At 38.6% G+C, this 27,839-nt stretch overlaps 1 protein-coding gene across 2 annotated transcripts; it reads right to left on the minus strand.

Moving 5' to 3' along the window:
* Positions 1-842: 842 nt before the first annotated feature.
* Positions 843-27,481, minus strand: chrna6 (cholinergic receptor, nicotinic, alpha 6). Of its 2 annotated transcripts, XM_078270158.1 has the most exons (8): positions 27,424-27,481; positions 17,597-17,736; positions 16,170-16,214; positions 13,038-13,147; positions 11,431-11,638; positions 8,316-8,927; positions 6,797-7,069; positions 843-968 (listed from the first exon to the last, which is right to left on the minus strand). In XM_078270158.1, exons 1-8 carry the CDS (start codon positions 27,479-27,481, stop codon positions 843-845), a joined length of 1,572 nt encoding a protein of 523 aa, XP_078126284.1. The 2 variants fall into 2 exon arrangements, with proteins under 2 accessions (XP_078126284.1, XP_078126293.1); XM_078270167.1 differs by lacking the exon at positions 27,424-27,481 and having other exon boundaries at positions 6,797-7,066; positions 17,597-17,788.
* Between the last annotated feature and the right edge of the window lie 358 nt (positions 27,482-27,839).

Raw genomic sequence — 27,839 nt, forward strand, 5'->3', positions numbered from 1 at the left:
ATGTTTACTCTAATTATAAACTTAATCAGAAGTGACAAGAAAAAAAAAGATTAAATTAATAGCCATTAAATTGGATGATAGAATCCTCTCATGAATTAAAAGATGTAATGCTATTTTAGGAGCAACTAATCAAGTAGCATTTAATCCAGTATTTACCAGGCTAACCAATTACATATTGGAAAATTAACCAGAGAGAACATTTATAAACACATGGTTTCTAATTACAAAAAAGAAGAACAGCCTGCCCTTATTTGTTATAAGCGCTGCCAAGTGTGCCAGAAATCAGAACTCTGATTGTAAATGACACAAAAAAGCAGTGATTGGCGATTGGCTCTGACAGTGAGCAGCTTGTTGAATCAGACTGGGGAGCAGGTATGACAGTCATCAGTCAGCTCAAGGGGGAGAGAGTTAACTGGCTGCTGCAGAATTTAGTTCAGAGTGGTAGAGAGTTTGTGTCAAGTCTACTGGATGTGGAAAGTTCCCAGTTCACTTACATCTGTTGGATGTTAATTCTCAGGTTCCAGTCCTGAAGGACTACTGGATGTGCCAAGTTTTGATCCTAGCCAAACTTACCTCTTGCAGGAATCAACACTACATGGCTAAAACGCAGCAACGAAATATTTGGTTCAAATTTCAGTTACCGTAAGACCTTTTTTATTATGCAATAGAAATAATTTCAGGGAAGACAGCATCTGCAATAGGCAAGAAGTAAAACCAGCGCACCAAGTAGTGCTTTTGGACTCAAAACTCTGTATTCTGATTGGTCAACTGAGAACTGAGAGTTAGTCCCTTGTTCAGGATTGGTCTACACAGGGCGACAGTGAACCCTGATCGATTGTCAGTTAGGAGACAAAGCCACAAAGCGGCTGGAGGAAGAGGCCCACGGTACCCACGACACACACAGTCACAAACACCCAAAGGAAGATTCTATCGATCACCATAGCAACGTACTTCCAGTCATCCTCCACCTGTGAGGGAGGGAGGGGACAAAACAACAAGTGTGAGAAGATAGAGGAAACTGTCAGTGGTGAAAAATGAAAGATGAAAAGTGAAGAGAGATTTTTTCATTGTAAGCCAACGTAAAACTGATACATGATTTAAACATGAGGACATTTCTATGATAATCACATTCAAACCACAGTGTCAAAATAAGCAAAAGGCATTTTGACAAAGCTGATTGAGTCAGGAGTTTTACATATCAAAGGCTGCTTCTCCCCATTGGGAGATTTCACCCACTTTATTCATAACAGAGAAAGAGAGGAGGCAGAGCTCTCAGCTCACATCTAAAATTATTTGGTTCTAACTTACACTATTGTTAACTTATAGAGCAGGTTAGGATCTGCACCAATGCTGCCCAGAATCACAATACAGCTGCTCCAGGCCAGCGCTGCTGTGTTTTTGCATAAATAGCCTACATTATGCATCGACACGCTTGCTGTGTGTTTGCTTTCAATGAGCAGCTCTAGGTTTATATGTAGTTTAGAAACACTGGAATATTCTATTTGTGACTTAATCCAAAAGTTTTGTCAACTACTGTTTTTCTTAAAATAGCAACGCTCAAAATAGTCAATTAGTCAATAGTCAGTTATTGTTGTTGTTTTTAAATTCAAAAATACAATACATTAACTAATGCTTTAATAACATTATGAATACAGTATATAGTTTTTATATTGTTAAAACGTATTAAGAAAGTATGTCGTCTTCTTCTATAGTATGTTGAAAAAAGTCATAAATATCCAAGTATGGTTTGGTAAAAAAAATTATAGTATTTCAAAAAAGTCATTAAAAGTAATAGCATAGTGTTTCAAAAAAAGTCGAAAGAAGTCATATAAGGCATCGCATAGTAAGACGAAAAAAGTTATGAAAAAGTCATAGTATAGTATGCCGTAAAAAGTCAAGGAAAAGTCATAGTACAGTATGTTTAAAAAAGCCATGTTATTGCATATCAAAAAAGTTATGAAAATGCTGTATTATAGTATGTCAAAAAAAGTCATAGTATAGAAAACAAATGTCAAAGTATATTGTATGTCGACAAAAGTAATCAAAAAACGTATAGTATGTCTAAAAAGGTCATAAAACAGTCATAGTATATCGTAAAAAATTATGAAAAGTCATAGAATAGAAAGTCAAAAAAAGTCATGAAAAAGTCATAGTAGTTGTGAAGTATGTTTTAAAAGTTATAAAAAAATCTAGCATGTCGGAAAAAAGTCATGAATAACTTACAGTATAGTACAGTATGTCGGAAAAAGTAATAAAAAGTCATGGTAAAGTATGGCGAAAATGGTCATGAAAAAGTCATAGTATAGTATGTTGAATAAAATCATAGTATAGTATGTTGAAAAAGGTCATTGTATAATATGTTGAAAAACTAAAAAAAAGTCATAGTATAGTATGTCATAAAAAATCATGAAAAAGTAATTGTATTGTATTTGAAAAAGTCATAGTATACTATGTCAAAAAAAGTCATAAAAAGCCAAGTCATGTATAGTATGACAAAAGGTCATAGTATAGCATGTTAAAAAAAGTCATAGTATAGTATGTTGAAAAGTCATTGATAAGTTATAGTACAGTATGTTATAAGAAGTCATGAAAAAAGTAATAAAAAGTCATAGTATAGTATATCGAAAAAATAATAAAAAGTCATAGTATAGTATGTCGAAAAAGTAAAAGTATAGTTTGTCGAAAAAAGTCATAGGAAAGTCATAGTATAGTATGTCGAAAAAAGTCATAAAAAAGTAATACTATAGTATGTCGAAAAAAACATGAAAAAGTCATAGTATACTATGTCGAAAAGTCATAAAAAAGTCATACTATAGTATGTCGAAAAAGTCATAGTATAGCATGTCGAAAAAAAAACATAAAAAAATTATAGTATTGTATGTTGAAAAAGTCATAGGAAAGTCAAAGTATAGTATGTCAAAAAAGTCAGAGTACAGTATGTCAAAAAAAGTCATAGGAAAGTCATATTTTGTCATATTATAGTATGGCAAAGTAGGTCATAGTATAGCATGTCGAAAAAGTCATAGTATAGTATGTTGGTGGAAAAAAGTCATTAGAAAATCATATATATTGGAGGGTCACTGGTTCAAGTCTCCGCATGGACCAAGTGGACTGGTAGCTGGAGAAGCGACATGTCACCACCTCGAAGCTGCTCGGGGCCCTTGCCCTCTTTATTTTTGCATGCATAGGTTCTGTTTATGTGTTTATTTCAGGTCTGTGTGTAACTAACAACAGAGTGAAAAAAAAAAGATTTCCCCTTGTGGGATTAATAAAGTTATGATTACAGTACATAGTTGTTACATTTACATAAAGTTGTATTGATAACGTATGTCTTCTTCTTGTCTTCTTCTATAGTGTGTCAACAAATGTCATACAAAGTCATAGTATAGTATGTCTAAAAAGGTCTAACAATGTCATAGGATAGTACGTCAAAAACAAATCATGATAAAGTAATTGTATAGTATGTCAAAAAAGTCATAAAAAGTCAAAGTGTAGAATGTCGAAAAAAAATAACAGCATTAGCCTAGAGGTTTGGTTTGAGAACCGGAGGTTCACTGGTTCAAGTCTCTGCATGGACCAAGTGCACTGATAGCTGGAGAAGTGCCATTTCACCACCTCTTATGGCCCTGACACACCAACCCGATAATCGGTCGTCGGACAGTCTGGCGAGGTCAGTGACTCGAGTCTGTTCGGTGTGCCGTCGTCTGTCGGAGGAGCTGTCGGCTTTCATTTTGGCTGACCTGACTTGCTGGGTCGGGGGGCGGGCAGTCTGATTGGTGGAGTGCTAACCCGGGAAATAACGAGCGGGATGAGTGACGAACACCTCTCAAAATCTGACGAAAATCTTTTAAACTGACCTTTGTCGATCTGAAATGAAGACAGATTCAGCAACTGTATGGCCTATTTCTCGCTTAAAATGTTTTCAGAAACACATTTCAGTGAACTGTTTTCATAAAATACAAGATCGTATTTCGAAAAATCCGCCATTGCTATCGGCTGGAGATGCCAGACCCACGTGACGCGTTGTCATTTCCGGTTTTCATCTTTTGTACATCCCACGCACGCGCAGAACGTACGCTCAAGACGGCGTCGCTTCGATGTGTTCCAAGGCACTTTTTGGACCTCGGGGAGCCGACTGATCAGTCCGACTGCTTTTTATGCCGACGGTTGGCCGTCGGGTTGGTGTGTCAGGGGCTTAAGCTGCTCGGGGCCCTTGCCCTCTCTATTTTTGCATGTGTAAGTTGTGCTTATGTGTGTATTTCGGGCCTGTGTGTAACTAACAGAGGGAAAAAAAAATTATTTCCCATTGCAGGATTAATAAAGTTATGAATACAGTATACAGTTATTATATTGTTATAAAGTTGTTTTAATAATGTATGTCTTCTTCTGGTCTTCTTCTGTAGTGTGTCAAAAAATGTCATAAAAGTCACAGTATGTCGAAAAAATAAGAAAAAAATGTCAGAGGATATAACATAACGTATGAAAAAGCTATAGTATAGTATCTCAAAAAGTCACAAAACGTCATAGTTATAGTATGGGGACAAAAGTCATAAAAAAGTATAATGTATAGTATAATAATAGTATAATGTGTAGAAAAAAGTCATTAAACCCCATAGTATAGTTTGGTGAAATAAGTTATGAAAAAGTCATATTATAGTATATCAAAATAGCTCATGTATAGCATGTCAAAAATGGTCATGAAAATATAACAGTATAGTATGTCAAAAAAGTAATAAATATAATAGTATAGTATGTCAAAAAAAGTAATAAAAAGCCATAGTATGTTGAAAAAGTCATAAAAAGTCGTAGCATATTATGGCAAAGATTTTTGTTAAAGCATAGTATGTCAAATAAAAAGTCATAGTCATGTTGAAAAAAAAAGTATGTCGAAAAATGTCATAAAAAGTAATTATATAGTATGTCAAAAAACATCACAGTGACATGTCGAAAAATTTCATAAAAAGTAATATATTATTATGTAGAAAATTCATGAAAGAGTATAGTATTTAAATGAAAATCATACTAAAGTATGTTGAAAAAAGTCAGAAAAAGTCATAAATGTCGTAAAAACTAATGAAAACGTCATAGTATGTATGTTACAAAATTCATGAAAAGTCATAGTATTTCGATAAAAGTCATTGTATAGTATGTTGAAAAAAATCATGAAAAAGTCATACTATAGTATGTTAAAAAAAGTCATAAAAAGTCATAGAATAGTATGTCGTAAAAAGTCATGAAAAAGTCATGAAAATGTCATATTATGGTATGTCAAAAAAAGTCTTGAAAAAATCATAGGCTAGTATACCACCAAAGTCATAAAAAGTCATAGTATAGTTTGTCGAAAAAATTCATTAAAAGTTATAGTATAGTATGTCGGAAACACTGACGATCTAAAAACAATCACCAAATGAATAGGAATCTCCAATTAAGTTGAAAATGTCACCTTAAATCTTTTTCTACACTCGATGGTTTTTTAAAAGAATTCTGATTATTTACAATTTGAGTTGTATTTTCTCAGTTAGGCCATTAGTTCTATCTTTTATAGTGACATTGTACTATGTGTTAAAGAATAGGTCTAAAAGGGCACAATACATGAGCAGTAAGACAGATTGTGAACAAGCCAATAGTTTAACCAGATTATCTAAACCAATAATAGATAATTATTTCACTTAATTCACTTCACAGTATTCTTTTCCCTTTGTTCTTTCCGTGTCTAATAGATGCTTTTATTTTAAATACACAGTATGAATCTGACAGTAAACACAAGAAAACAACCAAAAATGGCAAATCTTTGCATGTTTGTTGGAGGACTTTCTAACAGCAGCGGCAACAATTGATGAAAAGCCTGCGTTGCATTTTATTTTTACTTAACTTTTATGGACAATCAGAGTGATTAAAGGTGAACTATGCATTTATTTATTTTTTTAGCTTAATTTACCTTAACTGAACAGCTTCGGAGTCATTGGAATGGTTATATGACTTTTTTCGAATTGAATGGTGGTCGTCTCGCTTCCCCCTAGTGACTGTGAGCGGAAAAACCACTCACAGTCAACTTACGGCCGGCAAGCCGCCGGCCTCAGCGTCAGGAAGTATCGTGTGATATCAGGTCTCGGGACGTAACTAATTGCTTCACGGCACTGCACACATACACGCCGCTACACGCCCCCATCCAGGAACCAGCTAGCTATAAGAACGAGGTAGCAATGGAGTTTTTCACACTATCGTCATGGCTGAGCCGGCAAAAAAGAAGCAGAAAGCTAAGAAAGCATTGTCGGAGGAACAGAGAAAGAGGAAAGGGCAGACTGACCAAGCAAGGAGTCAGACGCGAGTAAACATCAGACCTGCGTTTTCAGAATGCCGAGAACTGAGACAAACAGAAGCCTGCAAATCCGATGCTGACTTAGCGTTCTTGCTGTTGCACTTGTAAGTATCTTTGGGATAAATTCTGTTTAATCTTTGTATTTCTTTTTATTGTGACCTCAGGATGTTTGCTGTTGTCTGTAAAGGTTTTTATTATGATTATATATGTTACGGGCTTACTAGCTAGCTTACTAGCTGTCTACCTCAGTGGACATGGCTCCGTGCGTTCGCCGGCTTTTATGAAAACAAATGCACATGACCAGAGGGAGAAGATGGGAGGGGGGAGAGTCGCCAACGAGTTTTTACAACAGTGTTGCCAAATATCTATTCCGAAGTTGTAGGGGCAGCTCTATAAAGAAACCTGCGAGCAAATGCAAGAAATTGCCAAAACTGCATAGCACCCCTTTAAAATACAGTGAAAATAACAATGACTCACCTCTTTGGCCTTGTTGCGACTCCTCATGTTCTCAGCAATGTACTTGACGCTCTCAATGGCCTGTTTGATTTCAGGTGAGCCCACAGAAAAGGCCACCACCGTGTTGATGCTCTGTGGACTCAGCTGACGTGTTATTTTCCCCATGTCTGGTGTTTCTGGGGTCTCCTTCCCATTCTGGCAGGGGCAAGAGCCTTTCTTCCCAGTGCAGCCCTCCACAGATGAGAACTTACTGTCCCCGAACTCCAGACAGTTGAGGGAGCCTCCTCCCACCTGCTAGAGATCACAACCAGAGTTCAGATTAAGTTTTGCATCTGCTTCAACTCAAAGTCGACACTCTCACGTAATAATTTCATATAAAACAGAGGTCTCTGGGATATATCTGTAGGTGCAACTTTATTACGGTTATATCAAGAAAATACTCGTTTCTTTCCAGTGATTAGGGAAGTAAAACTTTTAGTTGAAGTTGAAGTGCTTACTCTGAGCTCTCAGTGTTGATCATAAAGAATTTATTGGATCAAATAACTTTGTTAAAATTCTTTACCGGTAGAGAATTTTGTTTTAGTAGATTCACCTGGCAGTTATGGCAGGAAGTTAGAAGCTATATCTCAAAGGATTTTAGTACTCAAAGATGGAAGACTGTTGTATGGTCGGACAAGCAAGCTTTCAAATTGTTAGAAGGAGAAATTCATTTTATACAGAAATACGTTTTGAGTATTACTGTAGGAAAGAGTTAATTTACTTCCCCTTGCTGCTCTTCTCTGCTATAACTGCCTAATATTTAGAAAAATCAATGACTACTTTGATGATTCCCTGTCCCACAGCTGAAACACACTTGATTACATTTTAGATAGTATAGTGAGTTCAGCGCTGCAGCTGCAGGATTAAGTCAAAGCCATAGTGTACTAAAGCCCACCTGCCTCTTCCTTATCATTTGTTGTGCATTTTACGAAGTACACATTAGAAAAGGTAATGATAATAATAACTTCAACTAGTTTATTCGCTCCAGACCAGTTAATGAAAATGCGCCTAATTCACATTTCTTTTTTGCAACATTTCAAAAGTTAGACTAAACTTTGCTGACAACTGAATGGAAACACGGCTACTGATTGAAGCACACAAGAACTGGATAGCTATCCAAGTAAACTGACTTCAAAAATGTAGATGTTAAAATTGTAAATGATTTTCAATGGGCCAGTTTACTGGACATTCACACTTTTAGCTCTCTTTTTCATTCCTGATACAACCTTTTCTCTCTTTTTCCGCGAACAAGTGATTGCAACACTATGAATGCCTTCCAGGATCGACTGAAACCCCTAAAACTGTAGAATATTCAATAAAAATTGTGCTCGGTGCGGTAGTACCATTATTCCTGGCCTCTAGTTCCAGCCCAGTGTAGCCACATCAAGATGACATAACCCCCCACACTTTTTGTGGTTTATATAACAGGTCCAGACATGACACATGGGTCAGAGTCTAGGAGCTCAAGTGGACTAGATGTTTTAGGATGGGGACGCCTTACCTGCATCAAGCTATTCTTTCTTTTCTTCCCTCCTTTCCCTCCTCCGCCTCCTCCTCCCCCTCCAGCTCCTCCTGCCTCCCCACTGCTGTCCAACCCCCCAGCCTTGCTGTCTTCGTCAATCGGTCTACGCATCAGCATAATCCTCGGCAGCACTCTGAGAAACACAGAGCGCACCCAATCCGGCATAGTGTGGGTCATTGGCGTGCGGTAGTGTACGTTTAGCACGAACACAGTGATGACGATGCTGAGCGTGACGAAGATCATTGTGAAGAGCAGATACTCTCCAATGAGCGGGATGACCAGCGACGTGGAGGGGATGGTCTCGGTGATAACGAGCAGGAACACAGTGAGGGAGAGCAGGACAGAGATACAGAGCGTGACCTTCTCTCCACAGTCAGACGGGAGATAGAAAACCAGCACTGTGAGGAAAGAGATGAGGAGGCAGGGGATGATGAGGTTGATTGTGTAGAAAAGTGGCAGGCGCCGGATGTAGAAGGAGTAGGTAATGTCTGGGTAGATCTCCTCACAGCAGTTGTATTTGATATCATGCTTGTAGCCTGGAGCGTCAATGATTTCCCATTCGCCACTCTCCCAGAAGTCTTTCAGGTTCACCTAGGTGATGGATAAAGATCCTAAAATCAAATCATGCAATGATTTACCACCAGAACAACATTCAGGCTCAACTTACCATTCTTACAAGGCTCCTGTAAGTCAGTACAATACATACTAGGCTCATGGTTTTGGTTTTTACAGTTGTCTTCCTGATGAATATGGATTTTTAAGAATGTGCAAAACAAATGAAAACTGATTTTCACCTGTTTCATGTCCACATGCACCCAAAATACTGTAAGTTGCTGCAAGAAGACGCTGATCGCTGTGGTTTACAGTAAATAAGGCCATCTTGTGATGTTTACTGAGCTTACAGAAAATCGTACAGTTATAGGAAGAAAGGAGAAAATGCAAATGCGGCTCGATTAACGACCAAAGTCCCTCTAGGCAAGCAAAAAATGGTTAAACTACAGAATGGTTATGTTCCAAATATTATAAAATTCAAATTTCATCTTTACATTTTTCTTACTGGAATTATATTTTAAACACACACTGATAAAAGATGTTTAAACCTACAGTTGGTAACTTTCATAAAAAAATAACTTTTTGTCCTATTTGCTCAAACTGTCACTACATCCAAAGAGTATTACATAAATCAGATAATCTGTGGAAAAAAATCACCTTCCTCTGCCTACTCCTGGTGCTCCTAATGGCATAAAGAAAATAACTATTCAGAGCCGTGAAGTCTCTAACGTAAAATGAATGAATTTGGGCGGTGCTTGGTTTTGGCTCCTCTTGGTCAAAAACGCTCTCATTTTTATAAAAGACGGCTCGGCTCTGATTGGTTGTTGTATGTTCGGGCACGGTGGAAACTTGCAAATGCCATGACGAGCACTGGGGGAGCCAGAGGAGCAGGGTTTTTTTTTCATTGATAATCTGTCTCATCTACTACTGTCAAGATATGGTGACAGTTTCAGCAAATATAACAAAAAGTTATTTTTACATAAGTTACCTACTACTTCAGCGATTTAGTGCACTTTCATTAAGTTGGAGCACTTACAAGAGACAGATCAGAGAAAGAATGATTAAAATGGGTCCTGCTTAAAAAAATGCTGAATCCTAATATTCCTAAAATGCAACTCAGTAACATCTTTTCATGCGCCCTCCACTTTCAAACTCCATGCCCTAAGTTTATGAGGCAAGTTTTCTTTACATCACCATGACATCATCATGGTTAATTTCTCAGACTTCAGAGAGCTCCCTCCAGAGCTACAGAAGACATTATATAACTGTTTTCACATGCTGAGTAGTGCTCTCCATTAGAGTAAACTGACGTTTGTGTGTAAAATCGGTGGAATACCCCTTTAATAAAAGACAGAATAATAAACCCTACAGTACGTACACATTGCAATACAGTCTCACACTCAACTCGTCACATACGGATGATTGGTCAGGATCTATTGCCGTTACTTTTTAACGTGCAAGGTAGGGTTAGGTGAGAAAATTACTTTGTTAGGTTTAGGAAAAGATCGTGTTTTGGGTTCAAATAAGCGTGTTTGTTATGTAACTTATGTGTGTGACGTTTGTTAAGTACGTTATATAAGTAAGTTAACTGTACAAAAAGTACAAAAGTTAATTAAGTCAACGTTGACTTTTGGTTTGACGTAGGACAGATGAAAGTCCTGTCTTTGTTTGACCCATCCATCCAGCCCGACCTTCTCCATACTTTGTTACTCTTTATCCTTGCAGACTTTGTCGCTCTTTATACTATGTCATCTCACGGTGCCACGGTTGAGCAGTTGCTCTGAGCATCTAATATTGCCGCAGATGAATTTACTTTGGAATTACGAGCATTTCCACCAGGTCAGGCGAGGACATGCCGCTCCACTCAACTGGCCACATCTCATGTTGGTGATTTACTGTGTCGTGGAATCTATCATCTATCCTGATTGAATAAACATGCGCTGTTCTCCCCTTTCAAACAGGCAACAACATGGTGGCCTGCTCATAAACTTTATTAGTTATTCCATCTAAACAATCCATTCAATTATATTTCTTAAAACATTTGAGGAGAGAAGTAGGCAATGCCACTGCTGAATCGTTTTATTTTAGAACTACACTGCCTAGTTTAACAGCTTGGTCCTAAGTCCATGAGCCAGGCGCATTGCACTGGACGGACTCATTTACATAAAGCTGAGGTCTATTCAACTTTAAGACACGGTCACAGGAATGCAGGTGAGTGACCATCGCATTTTGAGGCGATACTGGTGGGTTAGATGCAACAACATTTAACATCTCCTCCATCTTGTACATCTTTGCTAAGCGCAAACTAGCACATAAGGGGAGGGTCATACCTCATTTTCAAATCATTTTGGAGGGTCATAGAAAAATTATTACTGGCGAGGGGAGGGTCAAGTCTTTTTAGCCTAAAGGTCCCAGAACTCCTCCGGTGGCCCCTTAAATAAATAATGAACAGTCCCTAAGCAGTGCTTTACTAGTAGGTAAAACAGAGAGAAAAACAATGAACTAGATAAGAAGTTGATAGTTACGCCAGACAAACACTTACCTTAGACCCAATAAGTACCAGGTCAATCTTGGCTTTGTCATAAGTCCAAGAGCCAAACTTCATGGAGCAGTTCTGATAGTCGAAGGGGAAATAGGTGATGTCCATGGGGCAAGAAGATTTAAAAATGGCTGGAGGAACCCAGGTGATGGTACCATCAAACTTCAGCAGAGCCTTGGTCTTATCCTCCACCAGAAAATCACCTACAGCACTGTATATGACGTGTGTGTGTGTGTGTGTGTGTAATCACGCAGTAGTCACATATGAGAGAGGATATGAGGAGATATGATACAAGCATAAATGGGTTTTAAATAGGACACAAAGGTTAGAGTAGAGGGAGGCAGAGATGTCAAACAATGAGAGGAAATGAAAGGAGAAAATGAAATCGAAGAACACAAAAGAGGGTAGAAGATAAAAAGGTGAGGTTATGGAGGTAATAAAGAGAGAATCAGGATTAAAATACAGAGGACAATGAAGCTGCATTATGCCTTATTGTGAAATACAAAATTGCCTTTGATTAACAAAATGAGTCACTATTGTAAGTAGAAAAAATAAATTAGGCCACAATTAGGTAAATTAACATGGAAAGACTCAGCGCAGCACATACTGAGCGTGAACAATAAACTATCGAGTTGGCACATTTCAGTGTAATTACAGCACAGTCTGTTGCACAATGCAGCAGATAAAGATATAAAACACATTTGTGCTTCAAGTAATTTGGACATTAATGTAATATATATGATATTAATAACACATGTTCTCATGCTGAAATGATAAAATAGTAATACAATTTGTTTTTGTCAGTACAATCCACATTTTCTCATATGACTGTCGCAAAATGATTAACATGAGCGGTTTCTGACCTTTCATCTCTACAGATAAGCTCTAGTGGTTAAATAAGCAGTCATTTTAAATTTTTCTAAGTTTCACAGTTGCCTATTTACACATGTGCAGACACAGATCAGCATTAGCATTAATTTGGAGTTGTGTTTTTGGTGACTTGATGAATGTTAGTCCAATATTCACTTTTGTTTTAGCTCTGTTTTGGTCTCCACCAAAGCCTGAGGAGAGATTTCTGGCTCTTTAGCTACTAAATGCTCCATTATGTTCACCAGCTAGCCGCTAACTGTGTCTGTGTGCCATATTGTTCTGAATAAGGGGCATACAACCAATTTATCAGAGCTTTTTTGCTGAAAACAGCTGCCTCAAGCTGCTGGAAACAAGGTGAGTGAGAGTGGTGAAAGTGGACCAAAGCAGTAAAGTTATGGTCTATGAAACCAAAACAATGAGCTGGAAGAAGCTAAAACTCGGTAGAGCTGACGGGAACTGCAGTTGGGTGACAATTCTTCATGGGTTCATTACTATAAGCAACGCCTCTCACATTTGACCCATTGCTAATATTAAAATATTGGATGAGTGCAGCTTTAAGTTTAGAGACTGAATTTGCAGTGGTTGAAAAGTTATAACAGGATACTTGTCAGGAAAATAAATTGGATTTTGAACAAAGAACCTATGCTGTTGTTTTCTGGTGTGTTATTTCTAATAATAATTGTGATAACAGTTAACAAGCTAAAAATTAATGATGATGGTTATGATGGTGACAGTCTCACTTGTTGTAGAGCACAATGTCGGGTCTCCAGATCTTGTTCGATGGAACTCTAATGAACTCAATTCCGTCAAACTCCGCCGGCATCCATCGCAGCTTGTAGTCATTCCAAATCTGAGAGAGCAGCGAAAAACATTGAGAGCAAGTCAACCATCTGTTTTGTGTTTTGTATTTTGCATTGTACACTGCAGACAGTATTTGTCACTGGAGACATTCCCCTTCATGGAAATATTTTGAAATACATATTTATACTGCAGGCAGAACTTCCTTTGATGTTTTACAGTAGAACCAAATAAGGATAATGTAGCAAAAAAAATCAAGCAAACATGTATTTTATTGATGCAGTTCCTCATAGAGTTATAAGCGGATGATAAAAAATCGAAAATACATCTGAATAAAGAGCAGTTGGGAGAGGAGGGGAGTTTATGAGTAAATAGCTCAGACAGAAGACTGACTGCGTTCACTTGCTGTCAACATACCTGAGGGTAACATTTCATGAGCCGTAGATCCATTAGTCTTGGCTATTTGCATGTCATTCAAGATGAATTCATTCATTAGCAAGGCGGATTAATATCCAGCTATGACCTGGGAGCTGTTTAATTAACCACGTCATGCTACATTGGCTTTTTCATTTATTCATCCAGGGTGTTTACAGTGTGGTTCACTGGAGATGTATGGCTTATTGTTTACCACTAAGGCTGTCAATCGATTAAAAAATGTAATATAATTAATTACATACTCTATGATTAATGAATCAAAATTAATTAATCTTTAAAAAAGAAAAGAAAAAAAAGGGTACTAAACAACAGTTGGTGGCATTAAAGAACGGCTTGTTTATCGCTAAGGCCATATGGTCAAAATGAAATGATTTAATAATAATGTATAACAATAACAATAACTAATTTCACTAGTAAATTGCTGTTGAACCATCAGATGGGAAAAGGACATTTACAATAACTTCAAATGCACCACGAGGCTGTAGTTTACCAGTTTCATTGAACGCACCACACGTCTGTGTTGTTTCTCCGACAGCAGCTGCAGATTGTTACATCCCGGTGTTGAATCCTCTACAGTAAAACACAGTCAAACTTTACACCGTTTAGCGTTAGCTGTCAGCATTTTAACCGTGTTTAATCCAGCTACTAGCTAACGGTAGGCTAACGTTAACTGCTGTCGAGTATAGTGTTAACTAGCGCCACGTGCAGCAGGGTTTGTGTTTCAGAACATCAGAGAGAAGCGCAGACATATCAGTGGTACCAGATTTCAGTAGCCAGGGTTGGCAGATTTTTACAAGTAAATGTTCCAATTAATGATCCAGGCAGAACATTCTCGTCTCCCTCCTTCATTTTACAGTCCAATGGTGGCTAGAACGGCTCCGGGTCAAACCTCAATATGGAATAGATAACGCGTTATTTGTTCTCAGATTAATTAATCGAAATTAACGTGTTATTTTGACAGCCCTAATTAAAACATATATAACAGAGTTGGAATGGAGCTTTGAAATGATGAATATTTGTTTATTTCATGGATACTGATTCATGTGGATATATATTCTATTATCTATTGATTTTATTTCCTAATGATACATTTAATTTAGGTAGAGATTATCATGTTGATGTATATACTTTCTCATTATTACATTTCACATTTTATTTATTTAAATGTATTTCTATTATAATACAATTATGTCCCATTTAGCCTACAATCTAAAAAAGCTCAGGTTCAGCCCTTCTCCCCACCCCAATCATTTTCACACAGTCCCTTAGTGTACATGATCAGTATTGACTGCCTTATGAGGGATAAAAAAAATAACTAAAATGACAACAAGAAAACGAGTCACCATGCTAGAAGTAACAGAAAAATAGAGTAGCTAAGGTAAGGATGTATACTATATTCTTTATAGTTATAGAAGGGTGAGAATTATATCAATTATACAGTATTTAGTACTGTTTAAAATTAAGTTATATTTTCCTTTCATAAAAGTAGTGAATGGAGCTTGGTTTTTAGGAGTTTAAAGCAAACACATTTAGAAATACTGTATGCTGCCACAGAAGGAATCCCCTGCGGTGCTACTGCAGATCAGATGCAATAAATTCATCAAGGGGGGCTTTCTAAAACGGCTAACACTGTAAACCCACTGGCTGCGATTCAAAGTCTTTATCAGTGACTTTGGTGTTGACACAGCTTCTCATTAGTGATGCCTTGTTATAAATAAACCGCTCAGCCATTCCAAATAAGATCAACCTATACAGGCCTTTCATTTTAATTAGAGATCATCTTATCCACCATTGAATCCCATCAGCATCCAACAGCTGTTTGGCTGCAATTAGTCAATGATTTAAAACGGCAATGTCTATAATGTTTATTACTGTATAAATTGCAGCTTAAATTATTTGTTTTTTCAAAGAGAAATACAGATTTAGAACACAGAGAAAGAATGAAAATAACTAAAAGGTATCAGTTAAGTAGCAGTTTGGAGGACAGAGACAAAATGTGTTGTTAGGGAGAATAGCTTGCTGTGGGAGGTTAGGAGTTTGGGGTCCGTGGCTATAGATCTGCTTAGAGACAAAGCGTGACTAACCATAACACCAACATTGATCATTACCTGATTGCATTCAAATGTCTACCTGAGATATCTGTGTTTTTTGGTCCCCTCTCCTTTACTTTTACTGTGTTAAACACATGGCAATAGACTGAGAGTAGAACGAACATTCCCACTCAAATCAACATAGCAGGATGGTCAGAGCGGTGGCCATTTTTATGTGTACTGCTACACATAATCTACCGTTGTAGCGGGATAAGTCATTCTATTTCTGTGGTCAATGCACAGTGTGAGGCGCCATTTCCTTTTGAACTAGTCAAAGACCACAGCCAACAGTTCATTATTCGTTCTACTCTCATTCTATTTCTGTGGTGTAGCATTTCAGTGAGGTATGACATTTACCACACACACACACACACACACACACACACACACACACACACACACATAGGTAGAGAGAGAAACATAGTGTGACAACGCATATTGATGTCTGCTTAGTATTTATATGTATGTGCTAACAAGCATGACCCCTCTTCTGTCTTCACTCAACTCTGTGTGTGTGCGTGCGTGCAAGCGTGCATGCGTGTTACTTACATGTCTGAGCCATAAATTTGTTTCCATGATCTGATTCACCTCATCCTGCAAAGACAAGGAGAATAAAGCAGTTGTTAGAAAGCAGAACTGTGTGTGTGTGTGTGTGTGTGTGTGTGTGTGTGTGTGTGTGTGTGTGTGTGTGTGTGTGTGTGTGTGTGTGTGTGTGTGTGTGTGTGTGTGTGTGTGTGTGTGTTCTTGTTTAACTATATTCGTAGGGTCCAAAATTCGGAAATACAGTATACTTGTGGGGTCCGGACAGCTTTGTGGGGCCAAAATTCTGGACCCCACAACTTTAAAGGTCTGTTTGAGGGTTAAGACTTGGTTTTAGGTTTAGAGTTAGAATTAGGTTATGGTTAGGGTGAGGGTAAGGGTTAAGGTTAGGCATTTAGTTGTGATGGTTAAATGCATTATGTCAATGACAGGTCCCCACAAAAATAGTGCCACGCACTATATGTGTGTGTGTGTGTGTGTGTGTGTGTGTGTGTGTGTGTGTGTGTATTTGTTGGTACAACAGCCGAAATAACTACAACCAAAGTGGACACCATGTAGAGGAAAAATACAGCTAGGAATAAAAATGAACAGCATTTTCAAAAGGAAATGGAATTTGTTCCCTTATCTTTGTCCTCTAGAGCAGGAGTTGATTGACTGAAAAGGTCCACTGTGAGTCAGTTAATAATAGATGGAGAGGTTACAGATGTCACTTTGTCTCCACCCTTCTACTTGACCTTTATTCAGTTTGATTTCATAGAAAAATAAATCAGCCACATACACTGTACACATACAGATACGTGAAAATATGTGCACATTGTGACACATTCCAGTGCACCAACGCCCACGCGTGCACATCCACAGACCTTTAGATAAATCTCACCTCTCACCTCATCCCACCATCTATAGCTACATATCAGTCCAGTCTGAAAAAACGCTCCTGCAGGCAGTTTTCTCTTAATCTGAGGATTTCCATTCAGAGCTGAAAACCTCTTTTCACCGGGGGATGTGCTGCAATTTAACATTGCCAAAGCAAAACAGCAGTGTATAACAACACAGTGTGACATTTTCGGAATCCGTGAAATTGAACGGACTAAATAAAGACTATATTTACTTTCTGCTTTTCACTTCCCTCGTTCCGCAGCTTATCTTTTGCCTTTTCTGTGTGAAAGGTAGGAAATATGATCAAGATGCTCGCTGGAAAAAAGTCTCTGAATTCCCACAGACTCTCACATACTGTTGAGAGGATGCAATTAGTGAAACATTTTGGTAACGTTCACCTTTGCTCATACACACTTATACAGAAAAGTATGAAATGAATGTCTAAAGGTGCTTTAAACACCTTCGACATCATGTTGAACTGAGTCTTTACAAGCTTTGTTTGGACAATTAGAACATATACTCTGGTGTGTGTCTGTGTGTTTGAGTGTATAGCTTACAACTTTGACCAGCTGCGAGATGGAGACCTCGAACTCCACAGTGACGGGGTCAGACACGTTCTCCACTGGTCTGATGAACTGGTTATATCTTCTGAACAGTTTCCTGAAGAGCCGGTCCTCTGCCTTGGATGAAAAGCAGTCTGGACCAGACAGAAAGAGGAGAGGGACAGACAGAGAGAGAGAGCGAGAGAGAGAGAGAGAGAGAGAGAGAGAGAGATCAGTGACTGGATGAGTGAATGTGAACACAAAGAACAGTTGAAAGGAATGCAACAAATTCTGTAGAAATCTAAAAAAAGGTAATCTAAAAAAAAGGTTAGAGGTTTCTGAAGGACTTATAGTGGCAGTGCTAATCAATCACAGAACTGTGAGAAAAATAGACATTCTTCCAGTTTTGTTACATCAAAACTGTCACATCAAGTCTTTTGAGTGAGTAGATGAATTTTTTATTAAATTTGATGAATCGTCTATGAAAAAGTCTCTTAGGATTATTGGTCCTCTGCTTAGATCATCAAAGTTCAAAGTCTACTTTGAACTCATGTATGACATGAGTAAACATTTAGGGTGTTTCTTTGTGTGATCGGGCTGCTTAAAATGGAGTCGCAGCATTGCAAACTGTTAACTAAGGAAGCAGCCGTGTCCACTCTGAATGGTATGGGTATATCATATCTGTTTTCTTTAGGATCATTGGATCACTGCTTCATTTCAGCCCAAGTCATTGGCATTACTGGAAACCATTGTAACTCACCTAAATCCATGAATCAATTGATTAATTGACCACTGCTGCATAGAAGTATCACTTTAAAAGCCCCAAGGGTAATGCTGCCTGATTATTTAGATAGCGGTATGGGCAAGTGGTATATTACTATATCCAAGATATCCCAGAACAGAAATATACAAAATCAAAATGGAGATAAAAGCAGTGACAAGCATGGCCTTTTTTTAGGCCTGAGGCACAATATCAGAATGTCCACCAAGTGGGAAATGTACGGCAAGCTTCAACTTAGTGCAGAGAAGTTGAAGACTGTATCCTAACAAGAGACAGGAGATGAAGTGCTGAAAGTTAGTTTTTTTAGCATAGGTGAGGAATCGAGTTGCAAGAGGAGCTGCTGGTTCTGTTAGTGTTTTTCCCCATTCTGTATTCCCATTTATTTTCCTTTAAACAATACCTGTGGTAGAATGTCTAGAAACACCATGTTGTGGTAAGATGAGATAAGGGGAAAACTTAGGTAACATGAGGTCACTCAAGGGCCAAGAAGATCTATTCAGCCATATTGCTTCATGATAAGGGAATGTTCTGTTCCGGGACCATATCCGTCGGCGGAAAAAGGGTAAAAGGGCCTCACACACACCTTAGCCTATTTCCAGGAGAGAGATGGACTGAACTTGAAAAACAACAAGATTTGGGTGAGCATCTGTATTTGCGGTGCCTATGTTATGGCGCCATCAACATCTTTGCATAACCCAAACTTTAGCAGGAGATATATGCTTTTTGGAAATACAAAGACACTCAGAGTTGGGATGGCACTGGTACGTGACATATCCATAGTCAAGCTGCTCCTGAGTTTTTCCATAACAATAAACTTAGAAACATTGCACTCTCCTGGCTATGGTACAGGTTTATATTATCATGTGCATCAGAACTGTACCAAATTCAAATTACCTTCCGACGTATGATGGATTTACAGGAAAAGATGTTCCTGTTTGAATCTTATTGGTATCAGCTGAGAGATGTTCACTCCTAACATGGTAACAGAGTTGTGGTGAACTCAGTTGTTTGAAAAATGCATTTATAACACAGACAACGGTCATTTTCTGCATTTTCTAATGGCAGGTCAGTTTTAAATATTACTTACTGTGCTCTGCTGTTGTGTCGAGAACTACGTGTTAAAAGGCAATTATTGACTGACTTCTAAAAACAAGTCTAAAACAACACAAGTCTGTTTGGCTGCACTGTAAACAGACACACCAGTTACTCATCTGTTGTATTTCTGACAAAGATGCTGCATAAGGAGTGTCTGCTAACTCCAAAATCCTGTGATCTATAGTATTAAACCACACTTGGAATTATATGTTTTAATCTATGGTATTGAATAACAGTTAAACCGCACACTTTACCAACATAAACCAGTTGTTGTAGGGCTGTGCAAGCCACAGACGTTTTCAAAGTAAACCATATCAAAGTGACGACTTGAAAGTTCCCCACACAGTTTGCTGCCTTGAGGCCAACTGAGTCACAACAGTTATCACTCACTGCCGTTTGTGAAGGTAGTCACCTACTCTTCCTGCCTCAAGACCCCAAGTGCTCCTAGAGTTCTCACACAGAAACCCCGCTCACTCTCCTCCACCCTCTATAAATATCTAGATCAAAACCACATTCTTCTCTGCTGGGCAGCTCTCAGAGTTGTTGGATGGAGGACAGGGTGCAGGAGAGAGTTGGATTGGCAAGGGACCACACAAAATGGATAAAGAAAGCAATAAAGAAAAAACAAACAAACAAAGTAACGAACCAACATAGAGAACTTTGCAGTGCCTACTTGTGTCAACTCAAAGACATCAGCAGATTTTGCCTTGAGGTATTTGTGTTTTTTCCCTAAACTCTTTTTTTTAAATACTTTTCTTTATTTGAATAAAACCAGCCAAACTGAATTTGAGATAGATGAGAGCAAAGTCTCTTAATTAAAATGGACTTCTTTTGGGAAAAGGCCTTGAAATCCTAATGATGAAACCGTGCTGACCCTATTACATCAAGATCCTTTTCTCAAAGGCAAGAAATAACCATGTTCGTGCAGACAACAATGACACCAGAAACCCAGCTGGTGCTGAACTCCTTGTGGCAGCCCTCTGGAGAGAACGACATGAGGAAGAGAAAAACAGCAAGACAGAGAGAGGAGAGGAGAAGAGAGGAGAGGAGAGGAGAGGAGACTGAAAGGAAAGCCTTCTTAAGCTGTCACTCAGCAGATTATGAGAATCCAGACTTCATAGCCTTCTGTCTGGTAGCTGCCTAGCATGTGCTAATGCTATGCTAAATAGAGTTTACAAGGAGCATGATACCCAACACTGTGCATCTGATCTATGTTTGGCAAAAACCAAATATTCCAATACACAATGCAGACAGTAGTATTTTTGAACAAGTACAAGAAATAGAATCAAATAGAAGACAATGGAAGAGAGGAAGAAATGATGGAAGAAAGGGTGGAAGAAAGAAAGGTGATTTTAATTAGAAGATAAAAGAAAAGAAGTGGAGAAATTAGTTGGACTAAAACGGACTGTCATGGTGCTTCATCTGCATACTTGTCGGTATAATTACAAAGGCAGAGCTGCTAAACCACTGACTAAACCAGCTCTTTGATCAAAACAGGATTCTACACTCTCACACACACACACACACACACACACACATTTCACTGTGGAGAATCATAAAAGAACCAATTATGACAGGAAATGAGCCACAGGTTCTACCCACTTTCATCTCTGGACATTTCCTCTCTCTCTCTCTCTCTCTCTCTCTCTCTCTCTCTCTCTCTCTCTCTCTCTCTCTCTCTCTCTCTCTCTCTCTCTCTCATGCTAGGATTAGCATATCACGTGGCAAAAAGGTGAAATATCAAGGGATGAAAAACTTTACTTAAACAAAAGTATATGGAAGACAAAAGTCTCAATACTAGTGAAAAATGTGTTTCATGATGCATAAATAAAACCAACATGTACAAACGTGAAATTTAGAAATCAGTCAATCAATGAATCATGATCACAAATTTCTATCTATTACTACCAAATTAGCATGAAACAATTTTTCAATTGACAGCTCGCTAAACCCACCCACGTGGCGTTTGTCCAATCATAGCTTAGCAACTGTGCCTAGACAGGCTGTCAAGCATTGGCTTTCCCAACATGTTGAAGCGGTGTACATGAGGCTGTAGTAAGTAAGGTACTCTGCATTAGTAGTGGCGTCTTGAATTGACTAAACAAATGTTCTTATCTGCCATAATGTGAGCTGTAATCGCTGCCATGTCTGGCTAAATACCATACTACATACAGCATGCTAGCACTATGTCCAAGGCCAAAAGCCATATCATTGACAAGCTAGTGTTAATATTAGTTCATGGGATAACTCCACTGTGCTGTGTTTCTCTACTGTGTGGATGTTATTAGAATTAAGTGTGAGTCAATACTATTAGCCAGCTAGCATGAGTTGATCAATTTTATCAGCGACAGAGCCAGGTTTATCACAGCATGGATCAGATTAATAATGTTGGCCATAATTCATTAGTTATACTGAAATTGTACTCCCCAGGCACATTTCTGAGATCTAGGAACGTGTCAACATCACTAAAGAGAAGTCAGTTGGGGCAAGGAACACACGCAGTGACATACGTGTTCTTTTTCACAGCAGTCAGTTTGATTTGACATAGTAGGAACAGCCCAGGTGTGTACATTAAACACAAGTGTCCCAGTAAACCAAGACAGTGTGACACGCCCACACAGGACTCGGAAACTGAAGCAGCTAAATGGAATCCAGCCATCATTATTATATACTAATATTATATACACCTGTGATTTTCCTACTGTGACAACATGTCAAAATGTCTTCTGTGACTATTGTGTTATTTTTCTGAAGTCAGGTCAGATGTGTCGACCATATTTCATATTAGGGACTGTTTGTTATTTATTTCAGGGGCCATTTTAATCAAAATAGACCTGACCCTCCCTTCACCAGCAATCAATTTTGGATGACCCTTCAAAATGAAATGGAAAAATGGGATGACCCTCCCCAACAATTTATTGATGCATTCTATACAAGTTTGCGCTTGGCAAAGACATACAGATACCCATTGTTTTTTTTACAGCCATGACTTATGTGACTAAACCTATGCATTCTCATCATCATAATTAAAAGGAAGCAGTCTGATATGTCTTTTGACATTACTGTACAACTGTGTAGTTTATTGGTTGAGCTTATCGTTTCAATTGGACTTCTTTTTTAAAACAGAATTCAGAAAAAAATAAGCCAGCTGCAGGTTTTGATCGAGGAAAGAAGAGGAATTCGTGATTACAGAGTAAACTCAGCAGCATGTATGGTTAATGTACTCAAACATACAGTATCAATTATTCAACTAGCTATGCAGAATCTGTCTAAAAACACTTACAGTAGAACACTAGTTGGTTAAAATATAGATCCCGTTAGATATTTAATGCACCCAAGACATGAGGGCCGGAGGTCAACTTGCATACTGAGGGGGGGGAGGGGGGAGAGGGTGAAGGACGGATAACGAGTGTCGGAGAAGAAGAGACCTTTTATGGGCCGTTTGAGAGGAAACTGTTAGAAAGCCATTTAGCCTCCATTCTCCCCTGAGCATGCAAATGCTTTTAAAGGAGAGTGAGCAAGAGAGGCAGAAAGGGCAAGAGAGAAAGAGACAGGGGTGAAAGAGAAAGTGTGTTTTTACTTTTACATCTTCATTATGCACAAACACAAACAACAAACACTATATAAAGGAGTAATTGCTTTGCGATGAGCTGAAATGCTCGGCTCGTACTTTTGCTTTTGTGCCCATAAAGAAAGGAGCTGAAGTAAACTGACATAGATTAAATGGGGGGAGAAAAGTAAAGATAGACAGCAAAAAAGACAGAGATACAACTGAGTAAAATGAAGTAGAAAGCTGATGACGGCAACAACCTGAGGGAAATGCGAGTGTGAAACTGTGGAGACAGGTGCAAAGAGCCAGAGAAGATAGGATAGTGGAGCAGGAATTTGGACTGTGTGTGTGTGTGTGTGTGTGTGTGTGTGTGTGTGTGTGTGTGTGTGTGTGTGTGTGTGTGTGTGTGTGTGTGTGACATCTATGAAAGCAGAATGCTCCATCTCTCCCAAAACCCTGCAAACTACTTCCTTTAATTTTTCTTTTCTTTCTTTCTTCCATTCTTTTTCTGCAGATATAAACACTAATATAGGTTTAGACCTATATTAGTGTACTATATTAGTATAGTGCTATCAAAAGCCTTATGACATTCACAGGACACAGGCCTTTGTGTATTCATGCAGAAAGAAAAATGCCTTTTATTTCACATTCAAAATGAGCAGATCAAATAGAAATTGCACATCTTTCCCTCAAGGCACATTACCCAAAAAGTGGGTTACATGAATTTGAATATGTTTCATTCATTCAACCTTTGTAGTTCAATATATCTACAGTGGTTTTCTCATTACAAAATTTACATTTTTGTGGTGATCCTCTCTCTGGGGTTCAGCAAATGTCATCTTAACCCTGAGAGAAGCCAGAGCGAGAAAGATTAGGCGCCAACAATGTGGGATAGAACAGGTCTTATACACTAAACATGCTATTATGAAAACTGTTAACTGACACCAGATTTTTTTGGAAATGAATAAAACACTCCCAAACTTCATTCTGTTAAAACGTTGAGATCAAATGATAAGTTGGGCTTTTCATGAAAACAGGCGTGTGATTACAGTAAAGTGAGCACTGCAGTGTGAGGTGTTCTCAACCTATTTATCTGTGACTCACTTTGTGTTTAGCCACGCCCCCTCTGCTCTGTGTTCTGCTCTGTAAATGTTGCTGTGATATAAGCCTTGTTACCACGCAGCTACACACACACACACACAAACACACACACACACCTCATCACCACAGTTCACTGACCGGATCATCAGTCATGCATTCAAAGACATTAAGAGAGCAGCCTCTATTTGAAAACAGCGGACAGCATCATGAATATACCTACAGGCTGAGGTAACACATTAGTAGTAGCACATTCGAAACCACCAGAAGCAACAGATATATACGGTATATACTGTATGTGTACGTGCTATTTACTCTTTGTGTGTTCATGTATTTTGAAGGCATTGGAGACCTCTATGTGCATATTAGGTGCCATGAGGCTAAAATTGCAGCTAAAGGTACGGTCACATTAGCCTTCTGTTCGCCAGAATTTCCCCACACATCCCTGAAAAAGATGTAACAGTGCTGATGTGATGATTGAGAGAAATGCTACAGTTTATTGTCTGGTCGTGTAATGTTGCACTTAACATGGTGATGATACATCCCTAGAATAATGACATATCTCCAAACACAGTGCATCACAGTTTAACTGGCCCAATGCGCAACATTGTTTTCAATACTACTAACTTGCTTTGCCAAATATGTTACAGAGGAAACATAATGGCTGCCCTGATTGGCAATGTTTCTTCAAAACCAGGGGTGAGTTATCCTTATATTGCAAAGAGGTCATAGGGAGGAGGTCTAAGTGGATGGATGTGTGTACAAAGCACAGGATCTTTACACCCCAGACTAGGGTTAATTTCCCACATTTTAGGTTTAATCTACTAAAAGACTGCTAAATCAGCGTAGATTTCTTTTCAACGTTTAATCAAGACCATGATATTTCTAAGTGCTTTGAGTTGCCTAAACATAACCAGAAAAGCCATGTTTCAGTTGCCATGACTGGATACTGTAGGCAAAACAAAGATTTAAAACATGTTGGCAGGTAGCAACATTTTGCACAAATATAAATGTTTCCTTATTATGTTGATGTTTGGCTGAAAATGTATGCTCTGAGATTTGTCATTTTTACTCTGATTTGTGAAAATGTACACAGATTTGAAAATGTAGATTAACCATACCACTCCAAACGTCACCACACAAAAATATCCTTAGAGTCTTCAGCTCGCCTGCTAACTAACTAGCTAACTTGCTAACTAGCTAACTAGCCAACTAGCCAGCTAGCCAACTAACTAACTAACTAATTAACTAACTAACTAGCTAACTAGCTAACTAACTAACTAGCTAACTAGCTAACTAGCTAACTAGCTAACTGGCTAACTACCCAACTAACTAACTAACTAACTAATTAACTAACTAGCTAACTAGCTAACTAGCTAACTAGCTAACTGGCTAACTACCCAACTAACTAACTAACTAACTAATTAACTAACTAGCTAACTAGCTAGCTAACTAACTAGCTAACTAACTAAGTGGCTAACATTGATCCATTTGTCTATAGCAGTGTGTCTGAGTATACATTTACATTTACATTTACAGATTGAGATTCAGGTTCACGACTTTCCACAAACATTTACAAATGATTTAGGTACAAACTTGACTTCTGAAACTGCAGAGAACAAGAGAGTGAGGGAAACACACACACATAAACACACACACAGACACTTCGCAGCCAAGAGGGTTATGCATGGAATGAAGTATGTGTGTGGAGCCTGATAAACCATAAAAGAGCCTATCTGCCACCTTGCATAAATCTGATAGCTGCAATTTATGCCCTTGGAGCAAATGTTTACGCTACTGCTTTGAAATGCCGCAGCATCTATTTCCCAGAGAGGCTCCAGGTCACATGCAGGCTCTCAGCTGTGGTCAGTGATTAAGGCTGGGTGCATTTCAACAATACCAGATTAATTTCCTCCCTCCCTCCCCCCCTTCCTTCCTTCCTTCCTTCCTTCCTTCCTTCCTTCCTTCCCCTGCCTTTCCTCCTTCCTTGCATTATTCTTTTCTTTCTCCCTCTGAGCCTCTCTTCCTTCCTTCCTTCCTTCCTTCCTTCCTTCCTTCCTTCCTTCCTTCCTTCCTTTCCCTGCCTTTCCTCCTTCCTTGCATTATTCTTTTCTTTCTCCCTCTGAGCCTCTCTTCCTTCCTTCCTTCCTTCCTTCCTTCCTTCCTTCCTTCCTTCCTCTCTTCCTTCCTTCCTTCCTTCCTTCTTATCTTCCTTCCTTTCTTCCTCTCTTCCTTGCTTCTTTCATTCTTCCCTCTTTCCTTCCTTCTTTGTTTTCTTCTTTCCTTCCTTCCTCCCTTCTTCTCCCATCAATTTCAACTCAATATCTACAGACAAAGCTGCTCTCTGTCTTGTTTTAAAAAGTACAAGTCACAACTTATAAACCTATAATACCCCTTTTGAAAAGGGAAGGATCCATCAAAGATTACAAAATATCCTCAATCTAAAGCTCTAAAAAAATATGTTTATACCATTTCACAAAGCAGTAGCCTACATGAGAAAACACACTACAAATGCAATACAACCTGTTAATCATAATTAGGGTAAAACGGAATAAGGTTATCAGACTTATCCAAAGACGCACATGGCAGTGAGACAGGTTTTTTTATCAAATGCCTGCAGACGGCCAATCTCCCCTGCCTGAAACCTTCCTATCTGCCCTGTCTGGTCTGAATAATACAATGTTGGCACAGGCCCTGTATAACCCTACACACTCCCTCACCAGCCGTAAACAGCGAAACAGATCCTGTAAACAAATCTGTTTTGGTTTCCTGATATCACGACTCAAAACAACATTTGCATTCATCTAAATTCATTTCCCGGATTGTTCTGCATTTCATTTTGTTGGTCTAGTTAACACGAAACCGAGTCATGGATGAGCTTTATGACACGATCATGTTGAGAGAGAAAAACATTTGAAACAACTTTGAATTCATAATGCGGATACTGATAGTTTGGCATTAAATATTGTAACAACTATGTTGTCATTTTCTAAATTATAATAAAACTGAAAGAGTAATGAGACTGACTATCGATGACCACAGCTCTAACGGCTGGGAAACTTCTTTGGCTTTTTAAGCACTGGACAGAAGCTCCGCTACGTAATTGCTGACTTCACACAGCTCAAAGATTAAGACAAAGTTATATAATTTTTTTTTAAAAAAAACCCGCGTTTAATTAAACAATTACAAAATCTCCAAGTTAACTATCGAGCACTGTCTCACACCGTATCATCGAACACTTTTTGAAACCAAACGTGAAAAAAACGTTACACGTACTGTACATCATATGTAAGCCTGCCGGGGATAAACCCTACTTACCTTGCGCTATCAAACCCACGAGAAGAAGCAGCAAAGTCCATCTCGCCGCCGGCTGCATCTCTCCCCCGTGTCGCTTGAGGATCCTCTTCACTTTCTTCTTAATGAACTATATCGGTTCAATCAATGAGCGAAAGAAATAATGCGTAATGGCATGAAAACGTGCGTACGTCTCTCCCCTGGTGCCGTCTGTCTCGATCTGCCGGTGCGCACCTTCCTGATCTGATCCGAACTTCACTTCGTTCGTCCCTCCCCTATGAGCGCAAAGCTCCCCTCCGGCGCATCAATACGGACTCCACACAGGGAGGGAAGAGCCGTCCTAACACTTGCTTTGAAGGATAATAGGCGTAATTTAATTCCGTGGGTGACAGGAAGAGAACATTAATTTATAAACACAAACAGTGAGCCTATATTCAGGA

This window comes from Sander vitreus, chromosome 2 (genome assembly GCF_031162955.1).
Source record: "Sander vitreus isolate 19-12246 chromosome 2, sanVit1, whole genome shotgun sequence".
Lineage (NCBI taxonomy): Eukaryota > Metazoa > Chordata > Actinopteri > Perciformes > Percidae > Sander > Sander vitreus.

Excerpts from the sequence above, each read along its gene's own strand:
- chrna6 (XM_078270158.1), bottom strand. The coding sequence starts at position 27,481 with ATGCAGCCGGCGGCGAGATGGACTTTGCTGCTTCTTCTCGTGGGTTTG. Across the intron at positions 16,215-17,596 it reads TCTCGCAGCTGGTCAAAGTT|GATGAGGTGAATCAGATCAT; the intron begins GTAAGCTATACA and ends TTGTCTTTGCAG. Across the intron at positions 11,639-13,037 it reads GACATTGTGCTCTACAACAA|TGCTGTAGGTGATTTTCTGG; the intron begins GTGAGACTGTCA and ends CGTCATATACAG.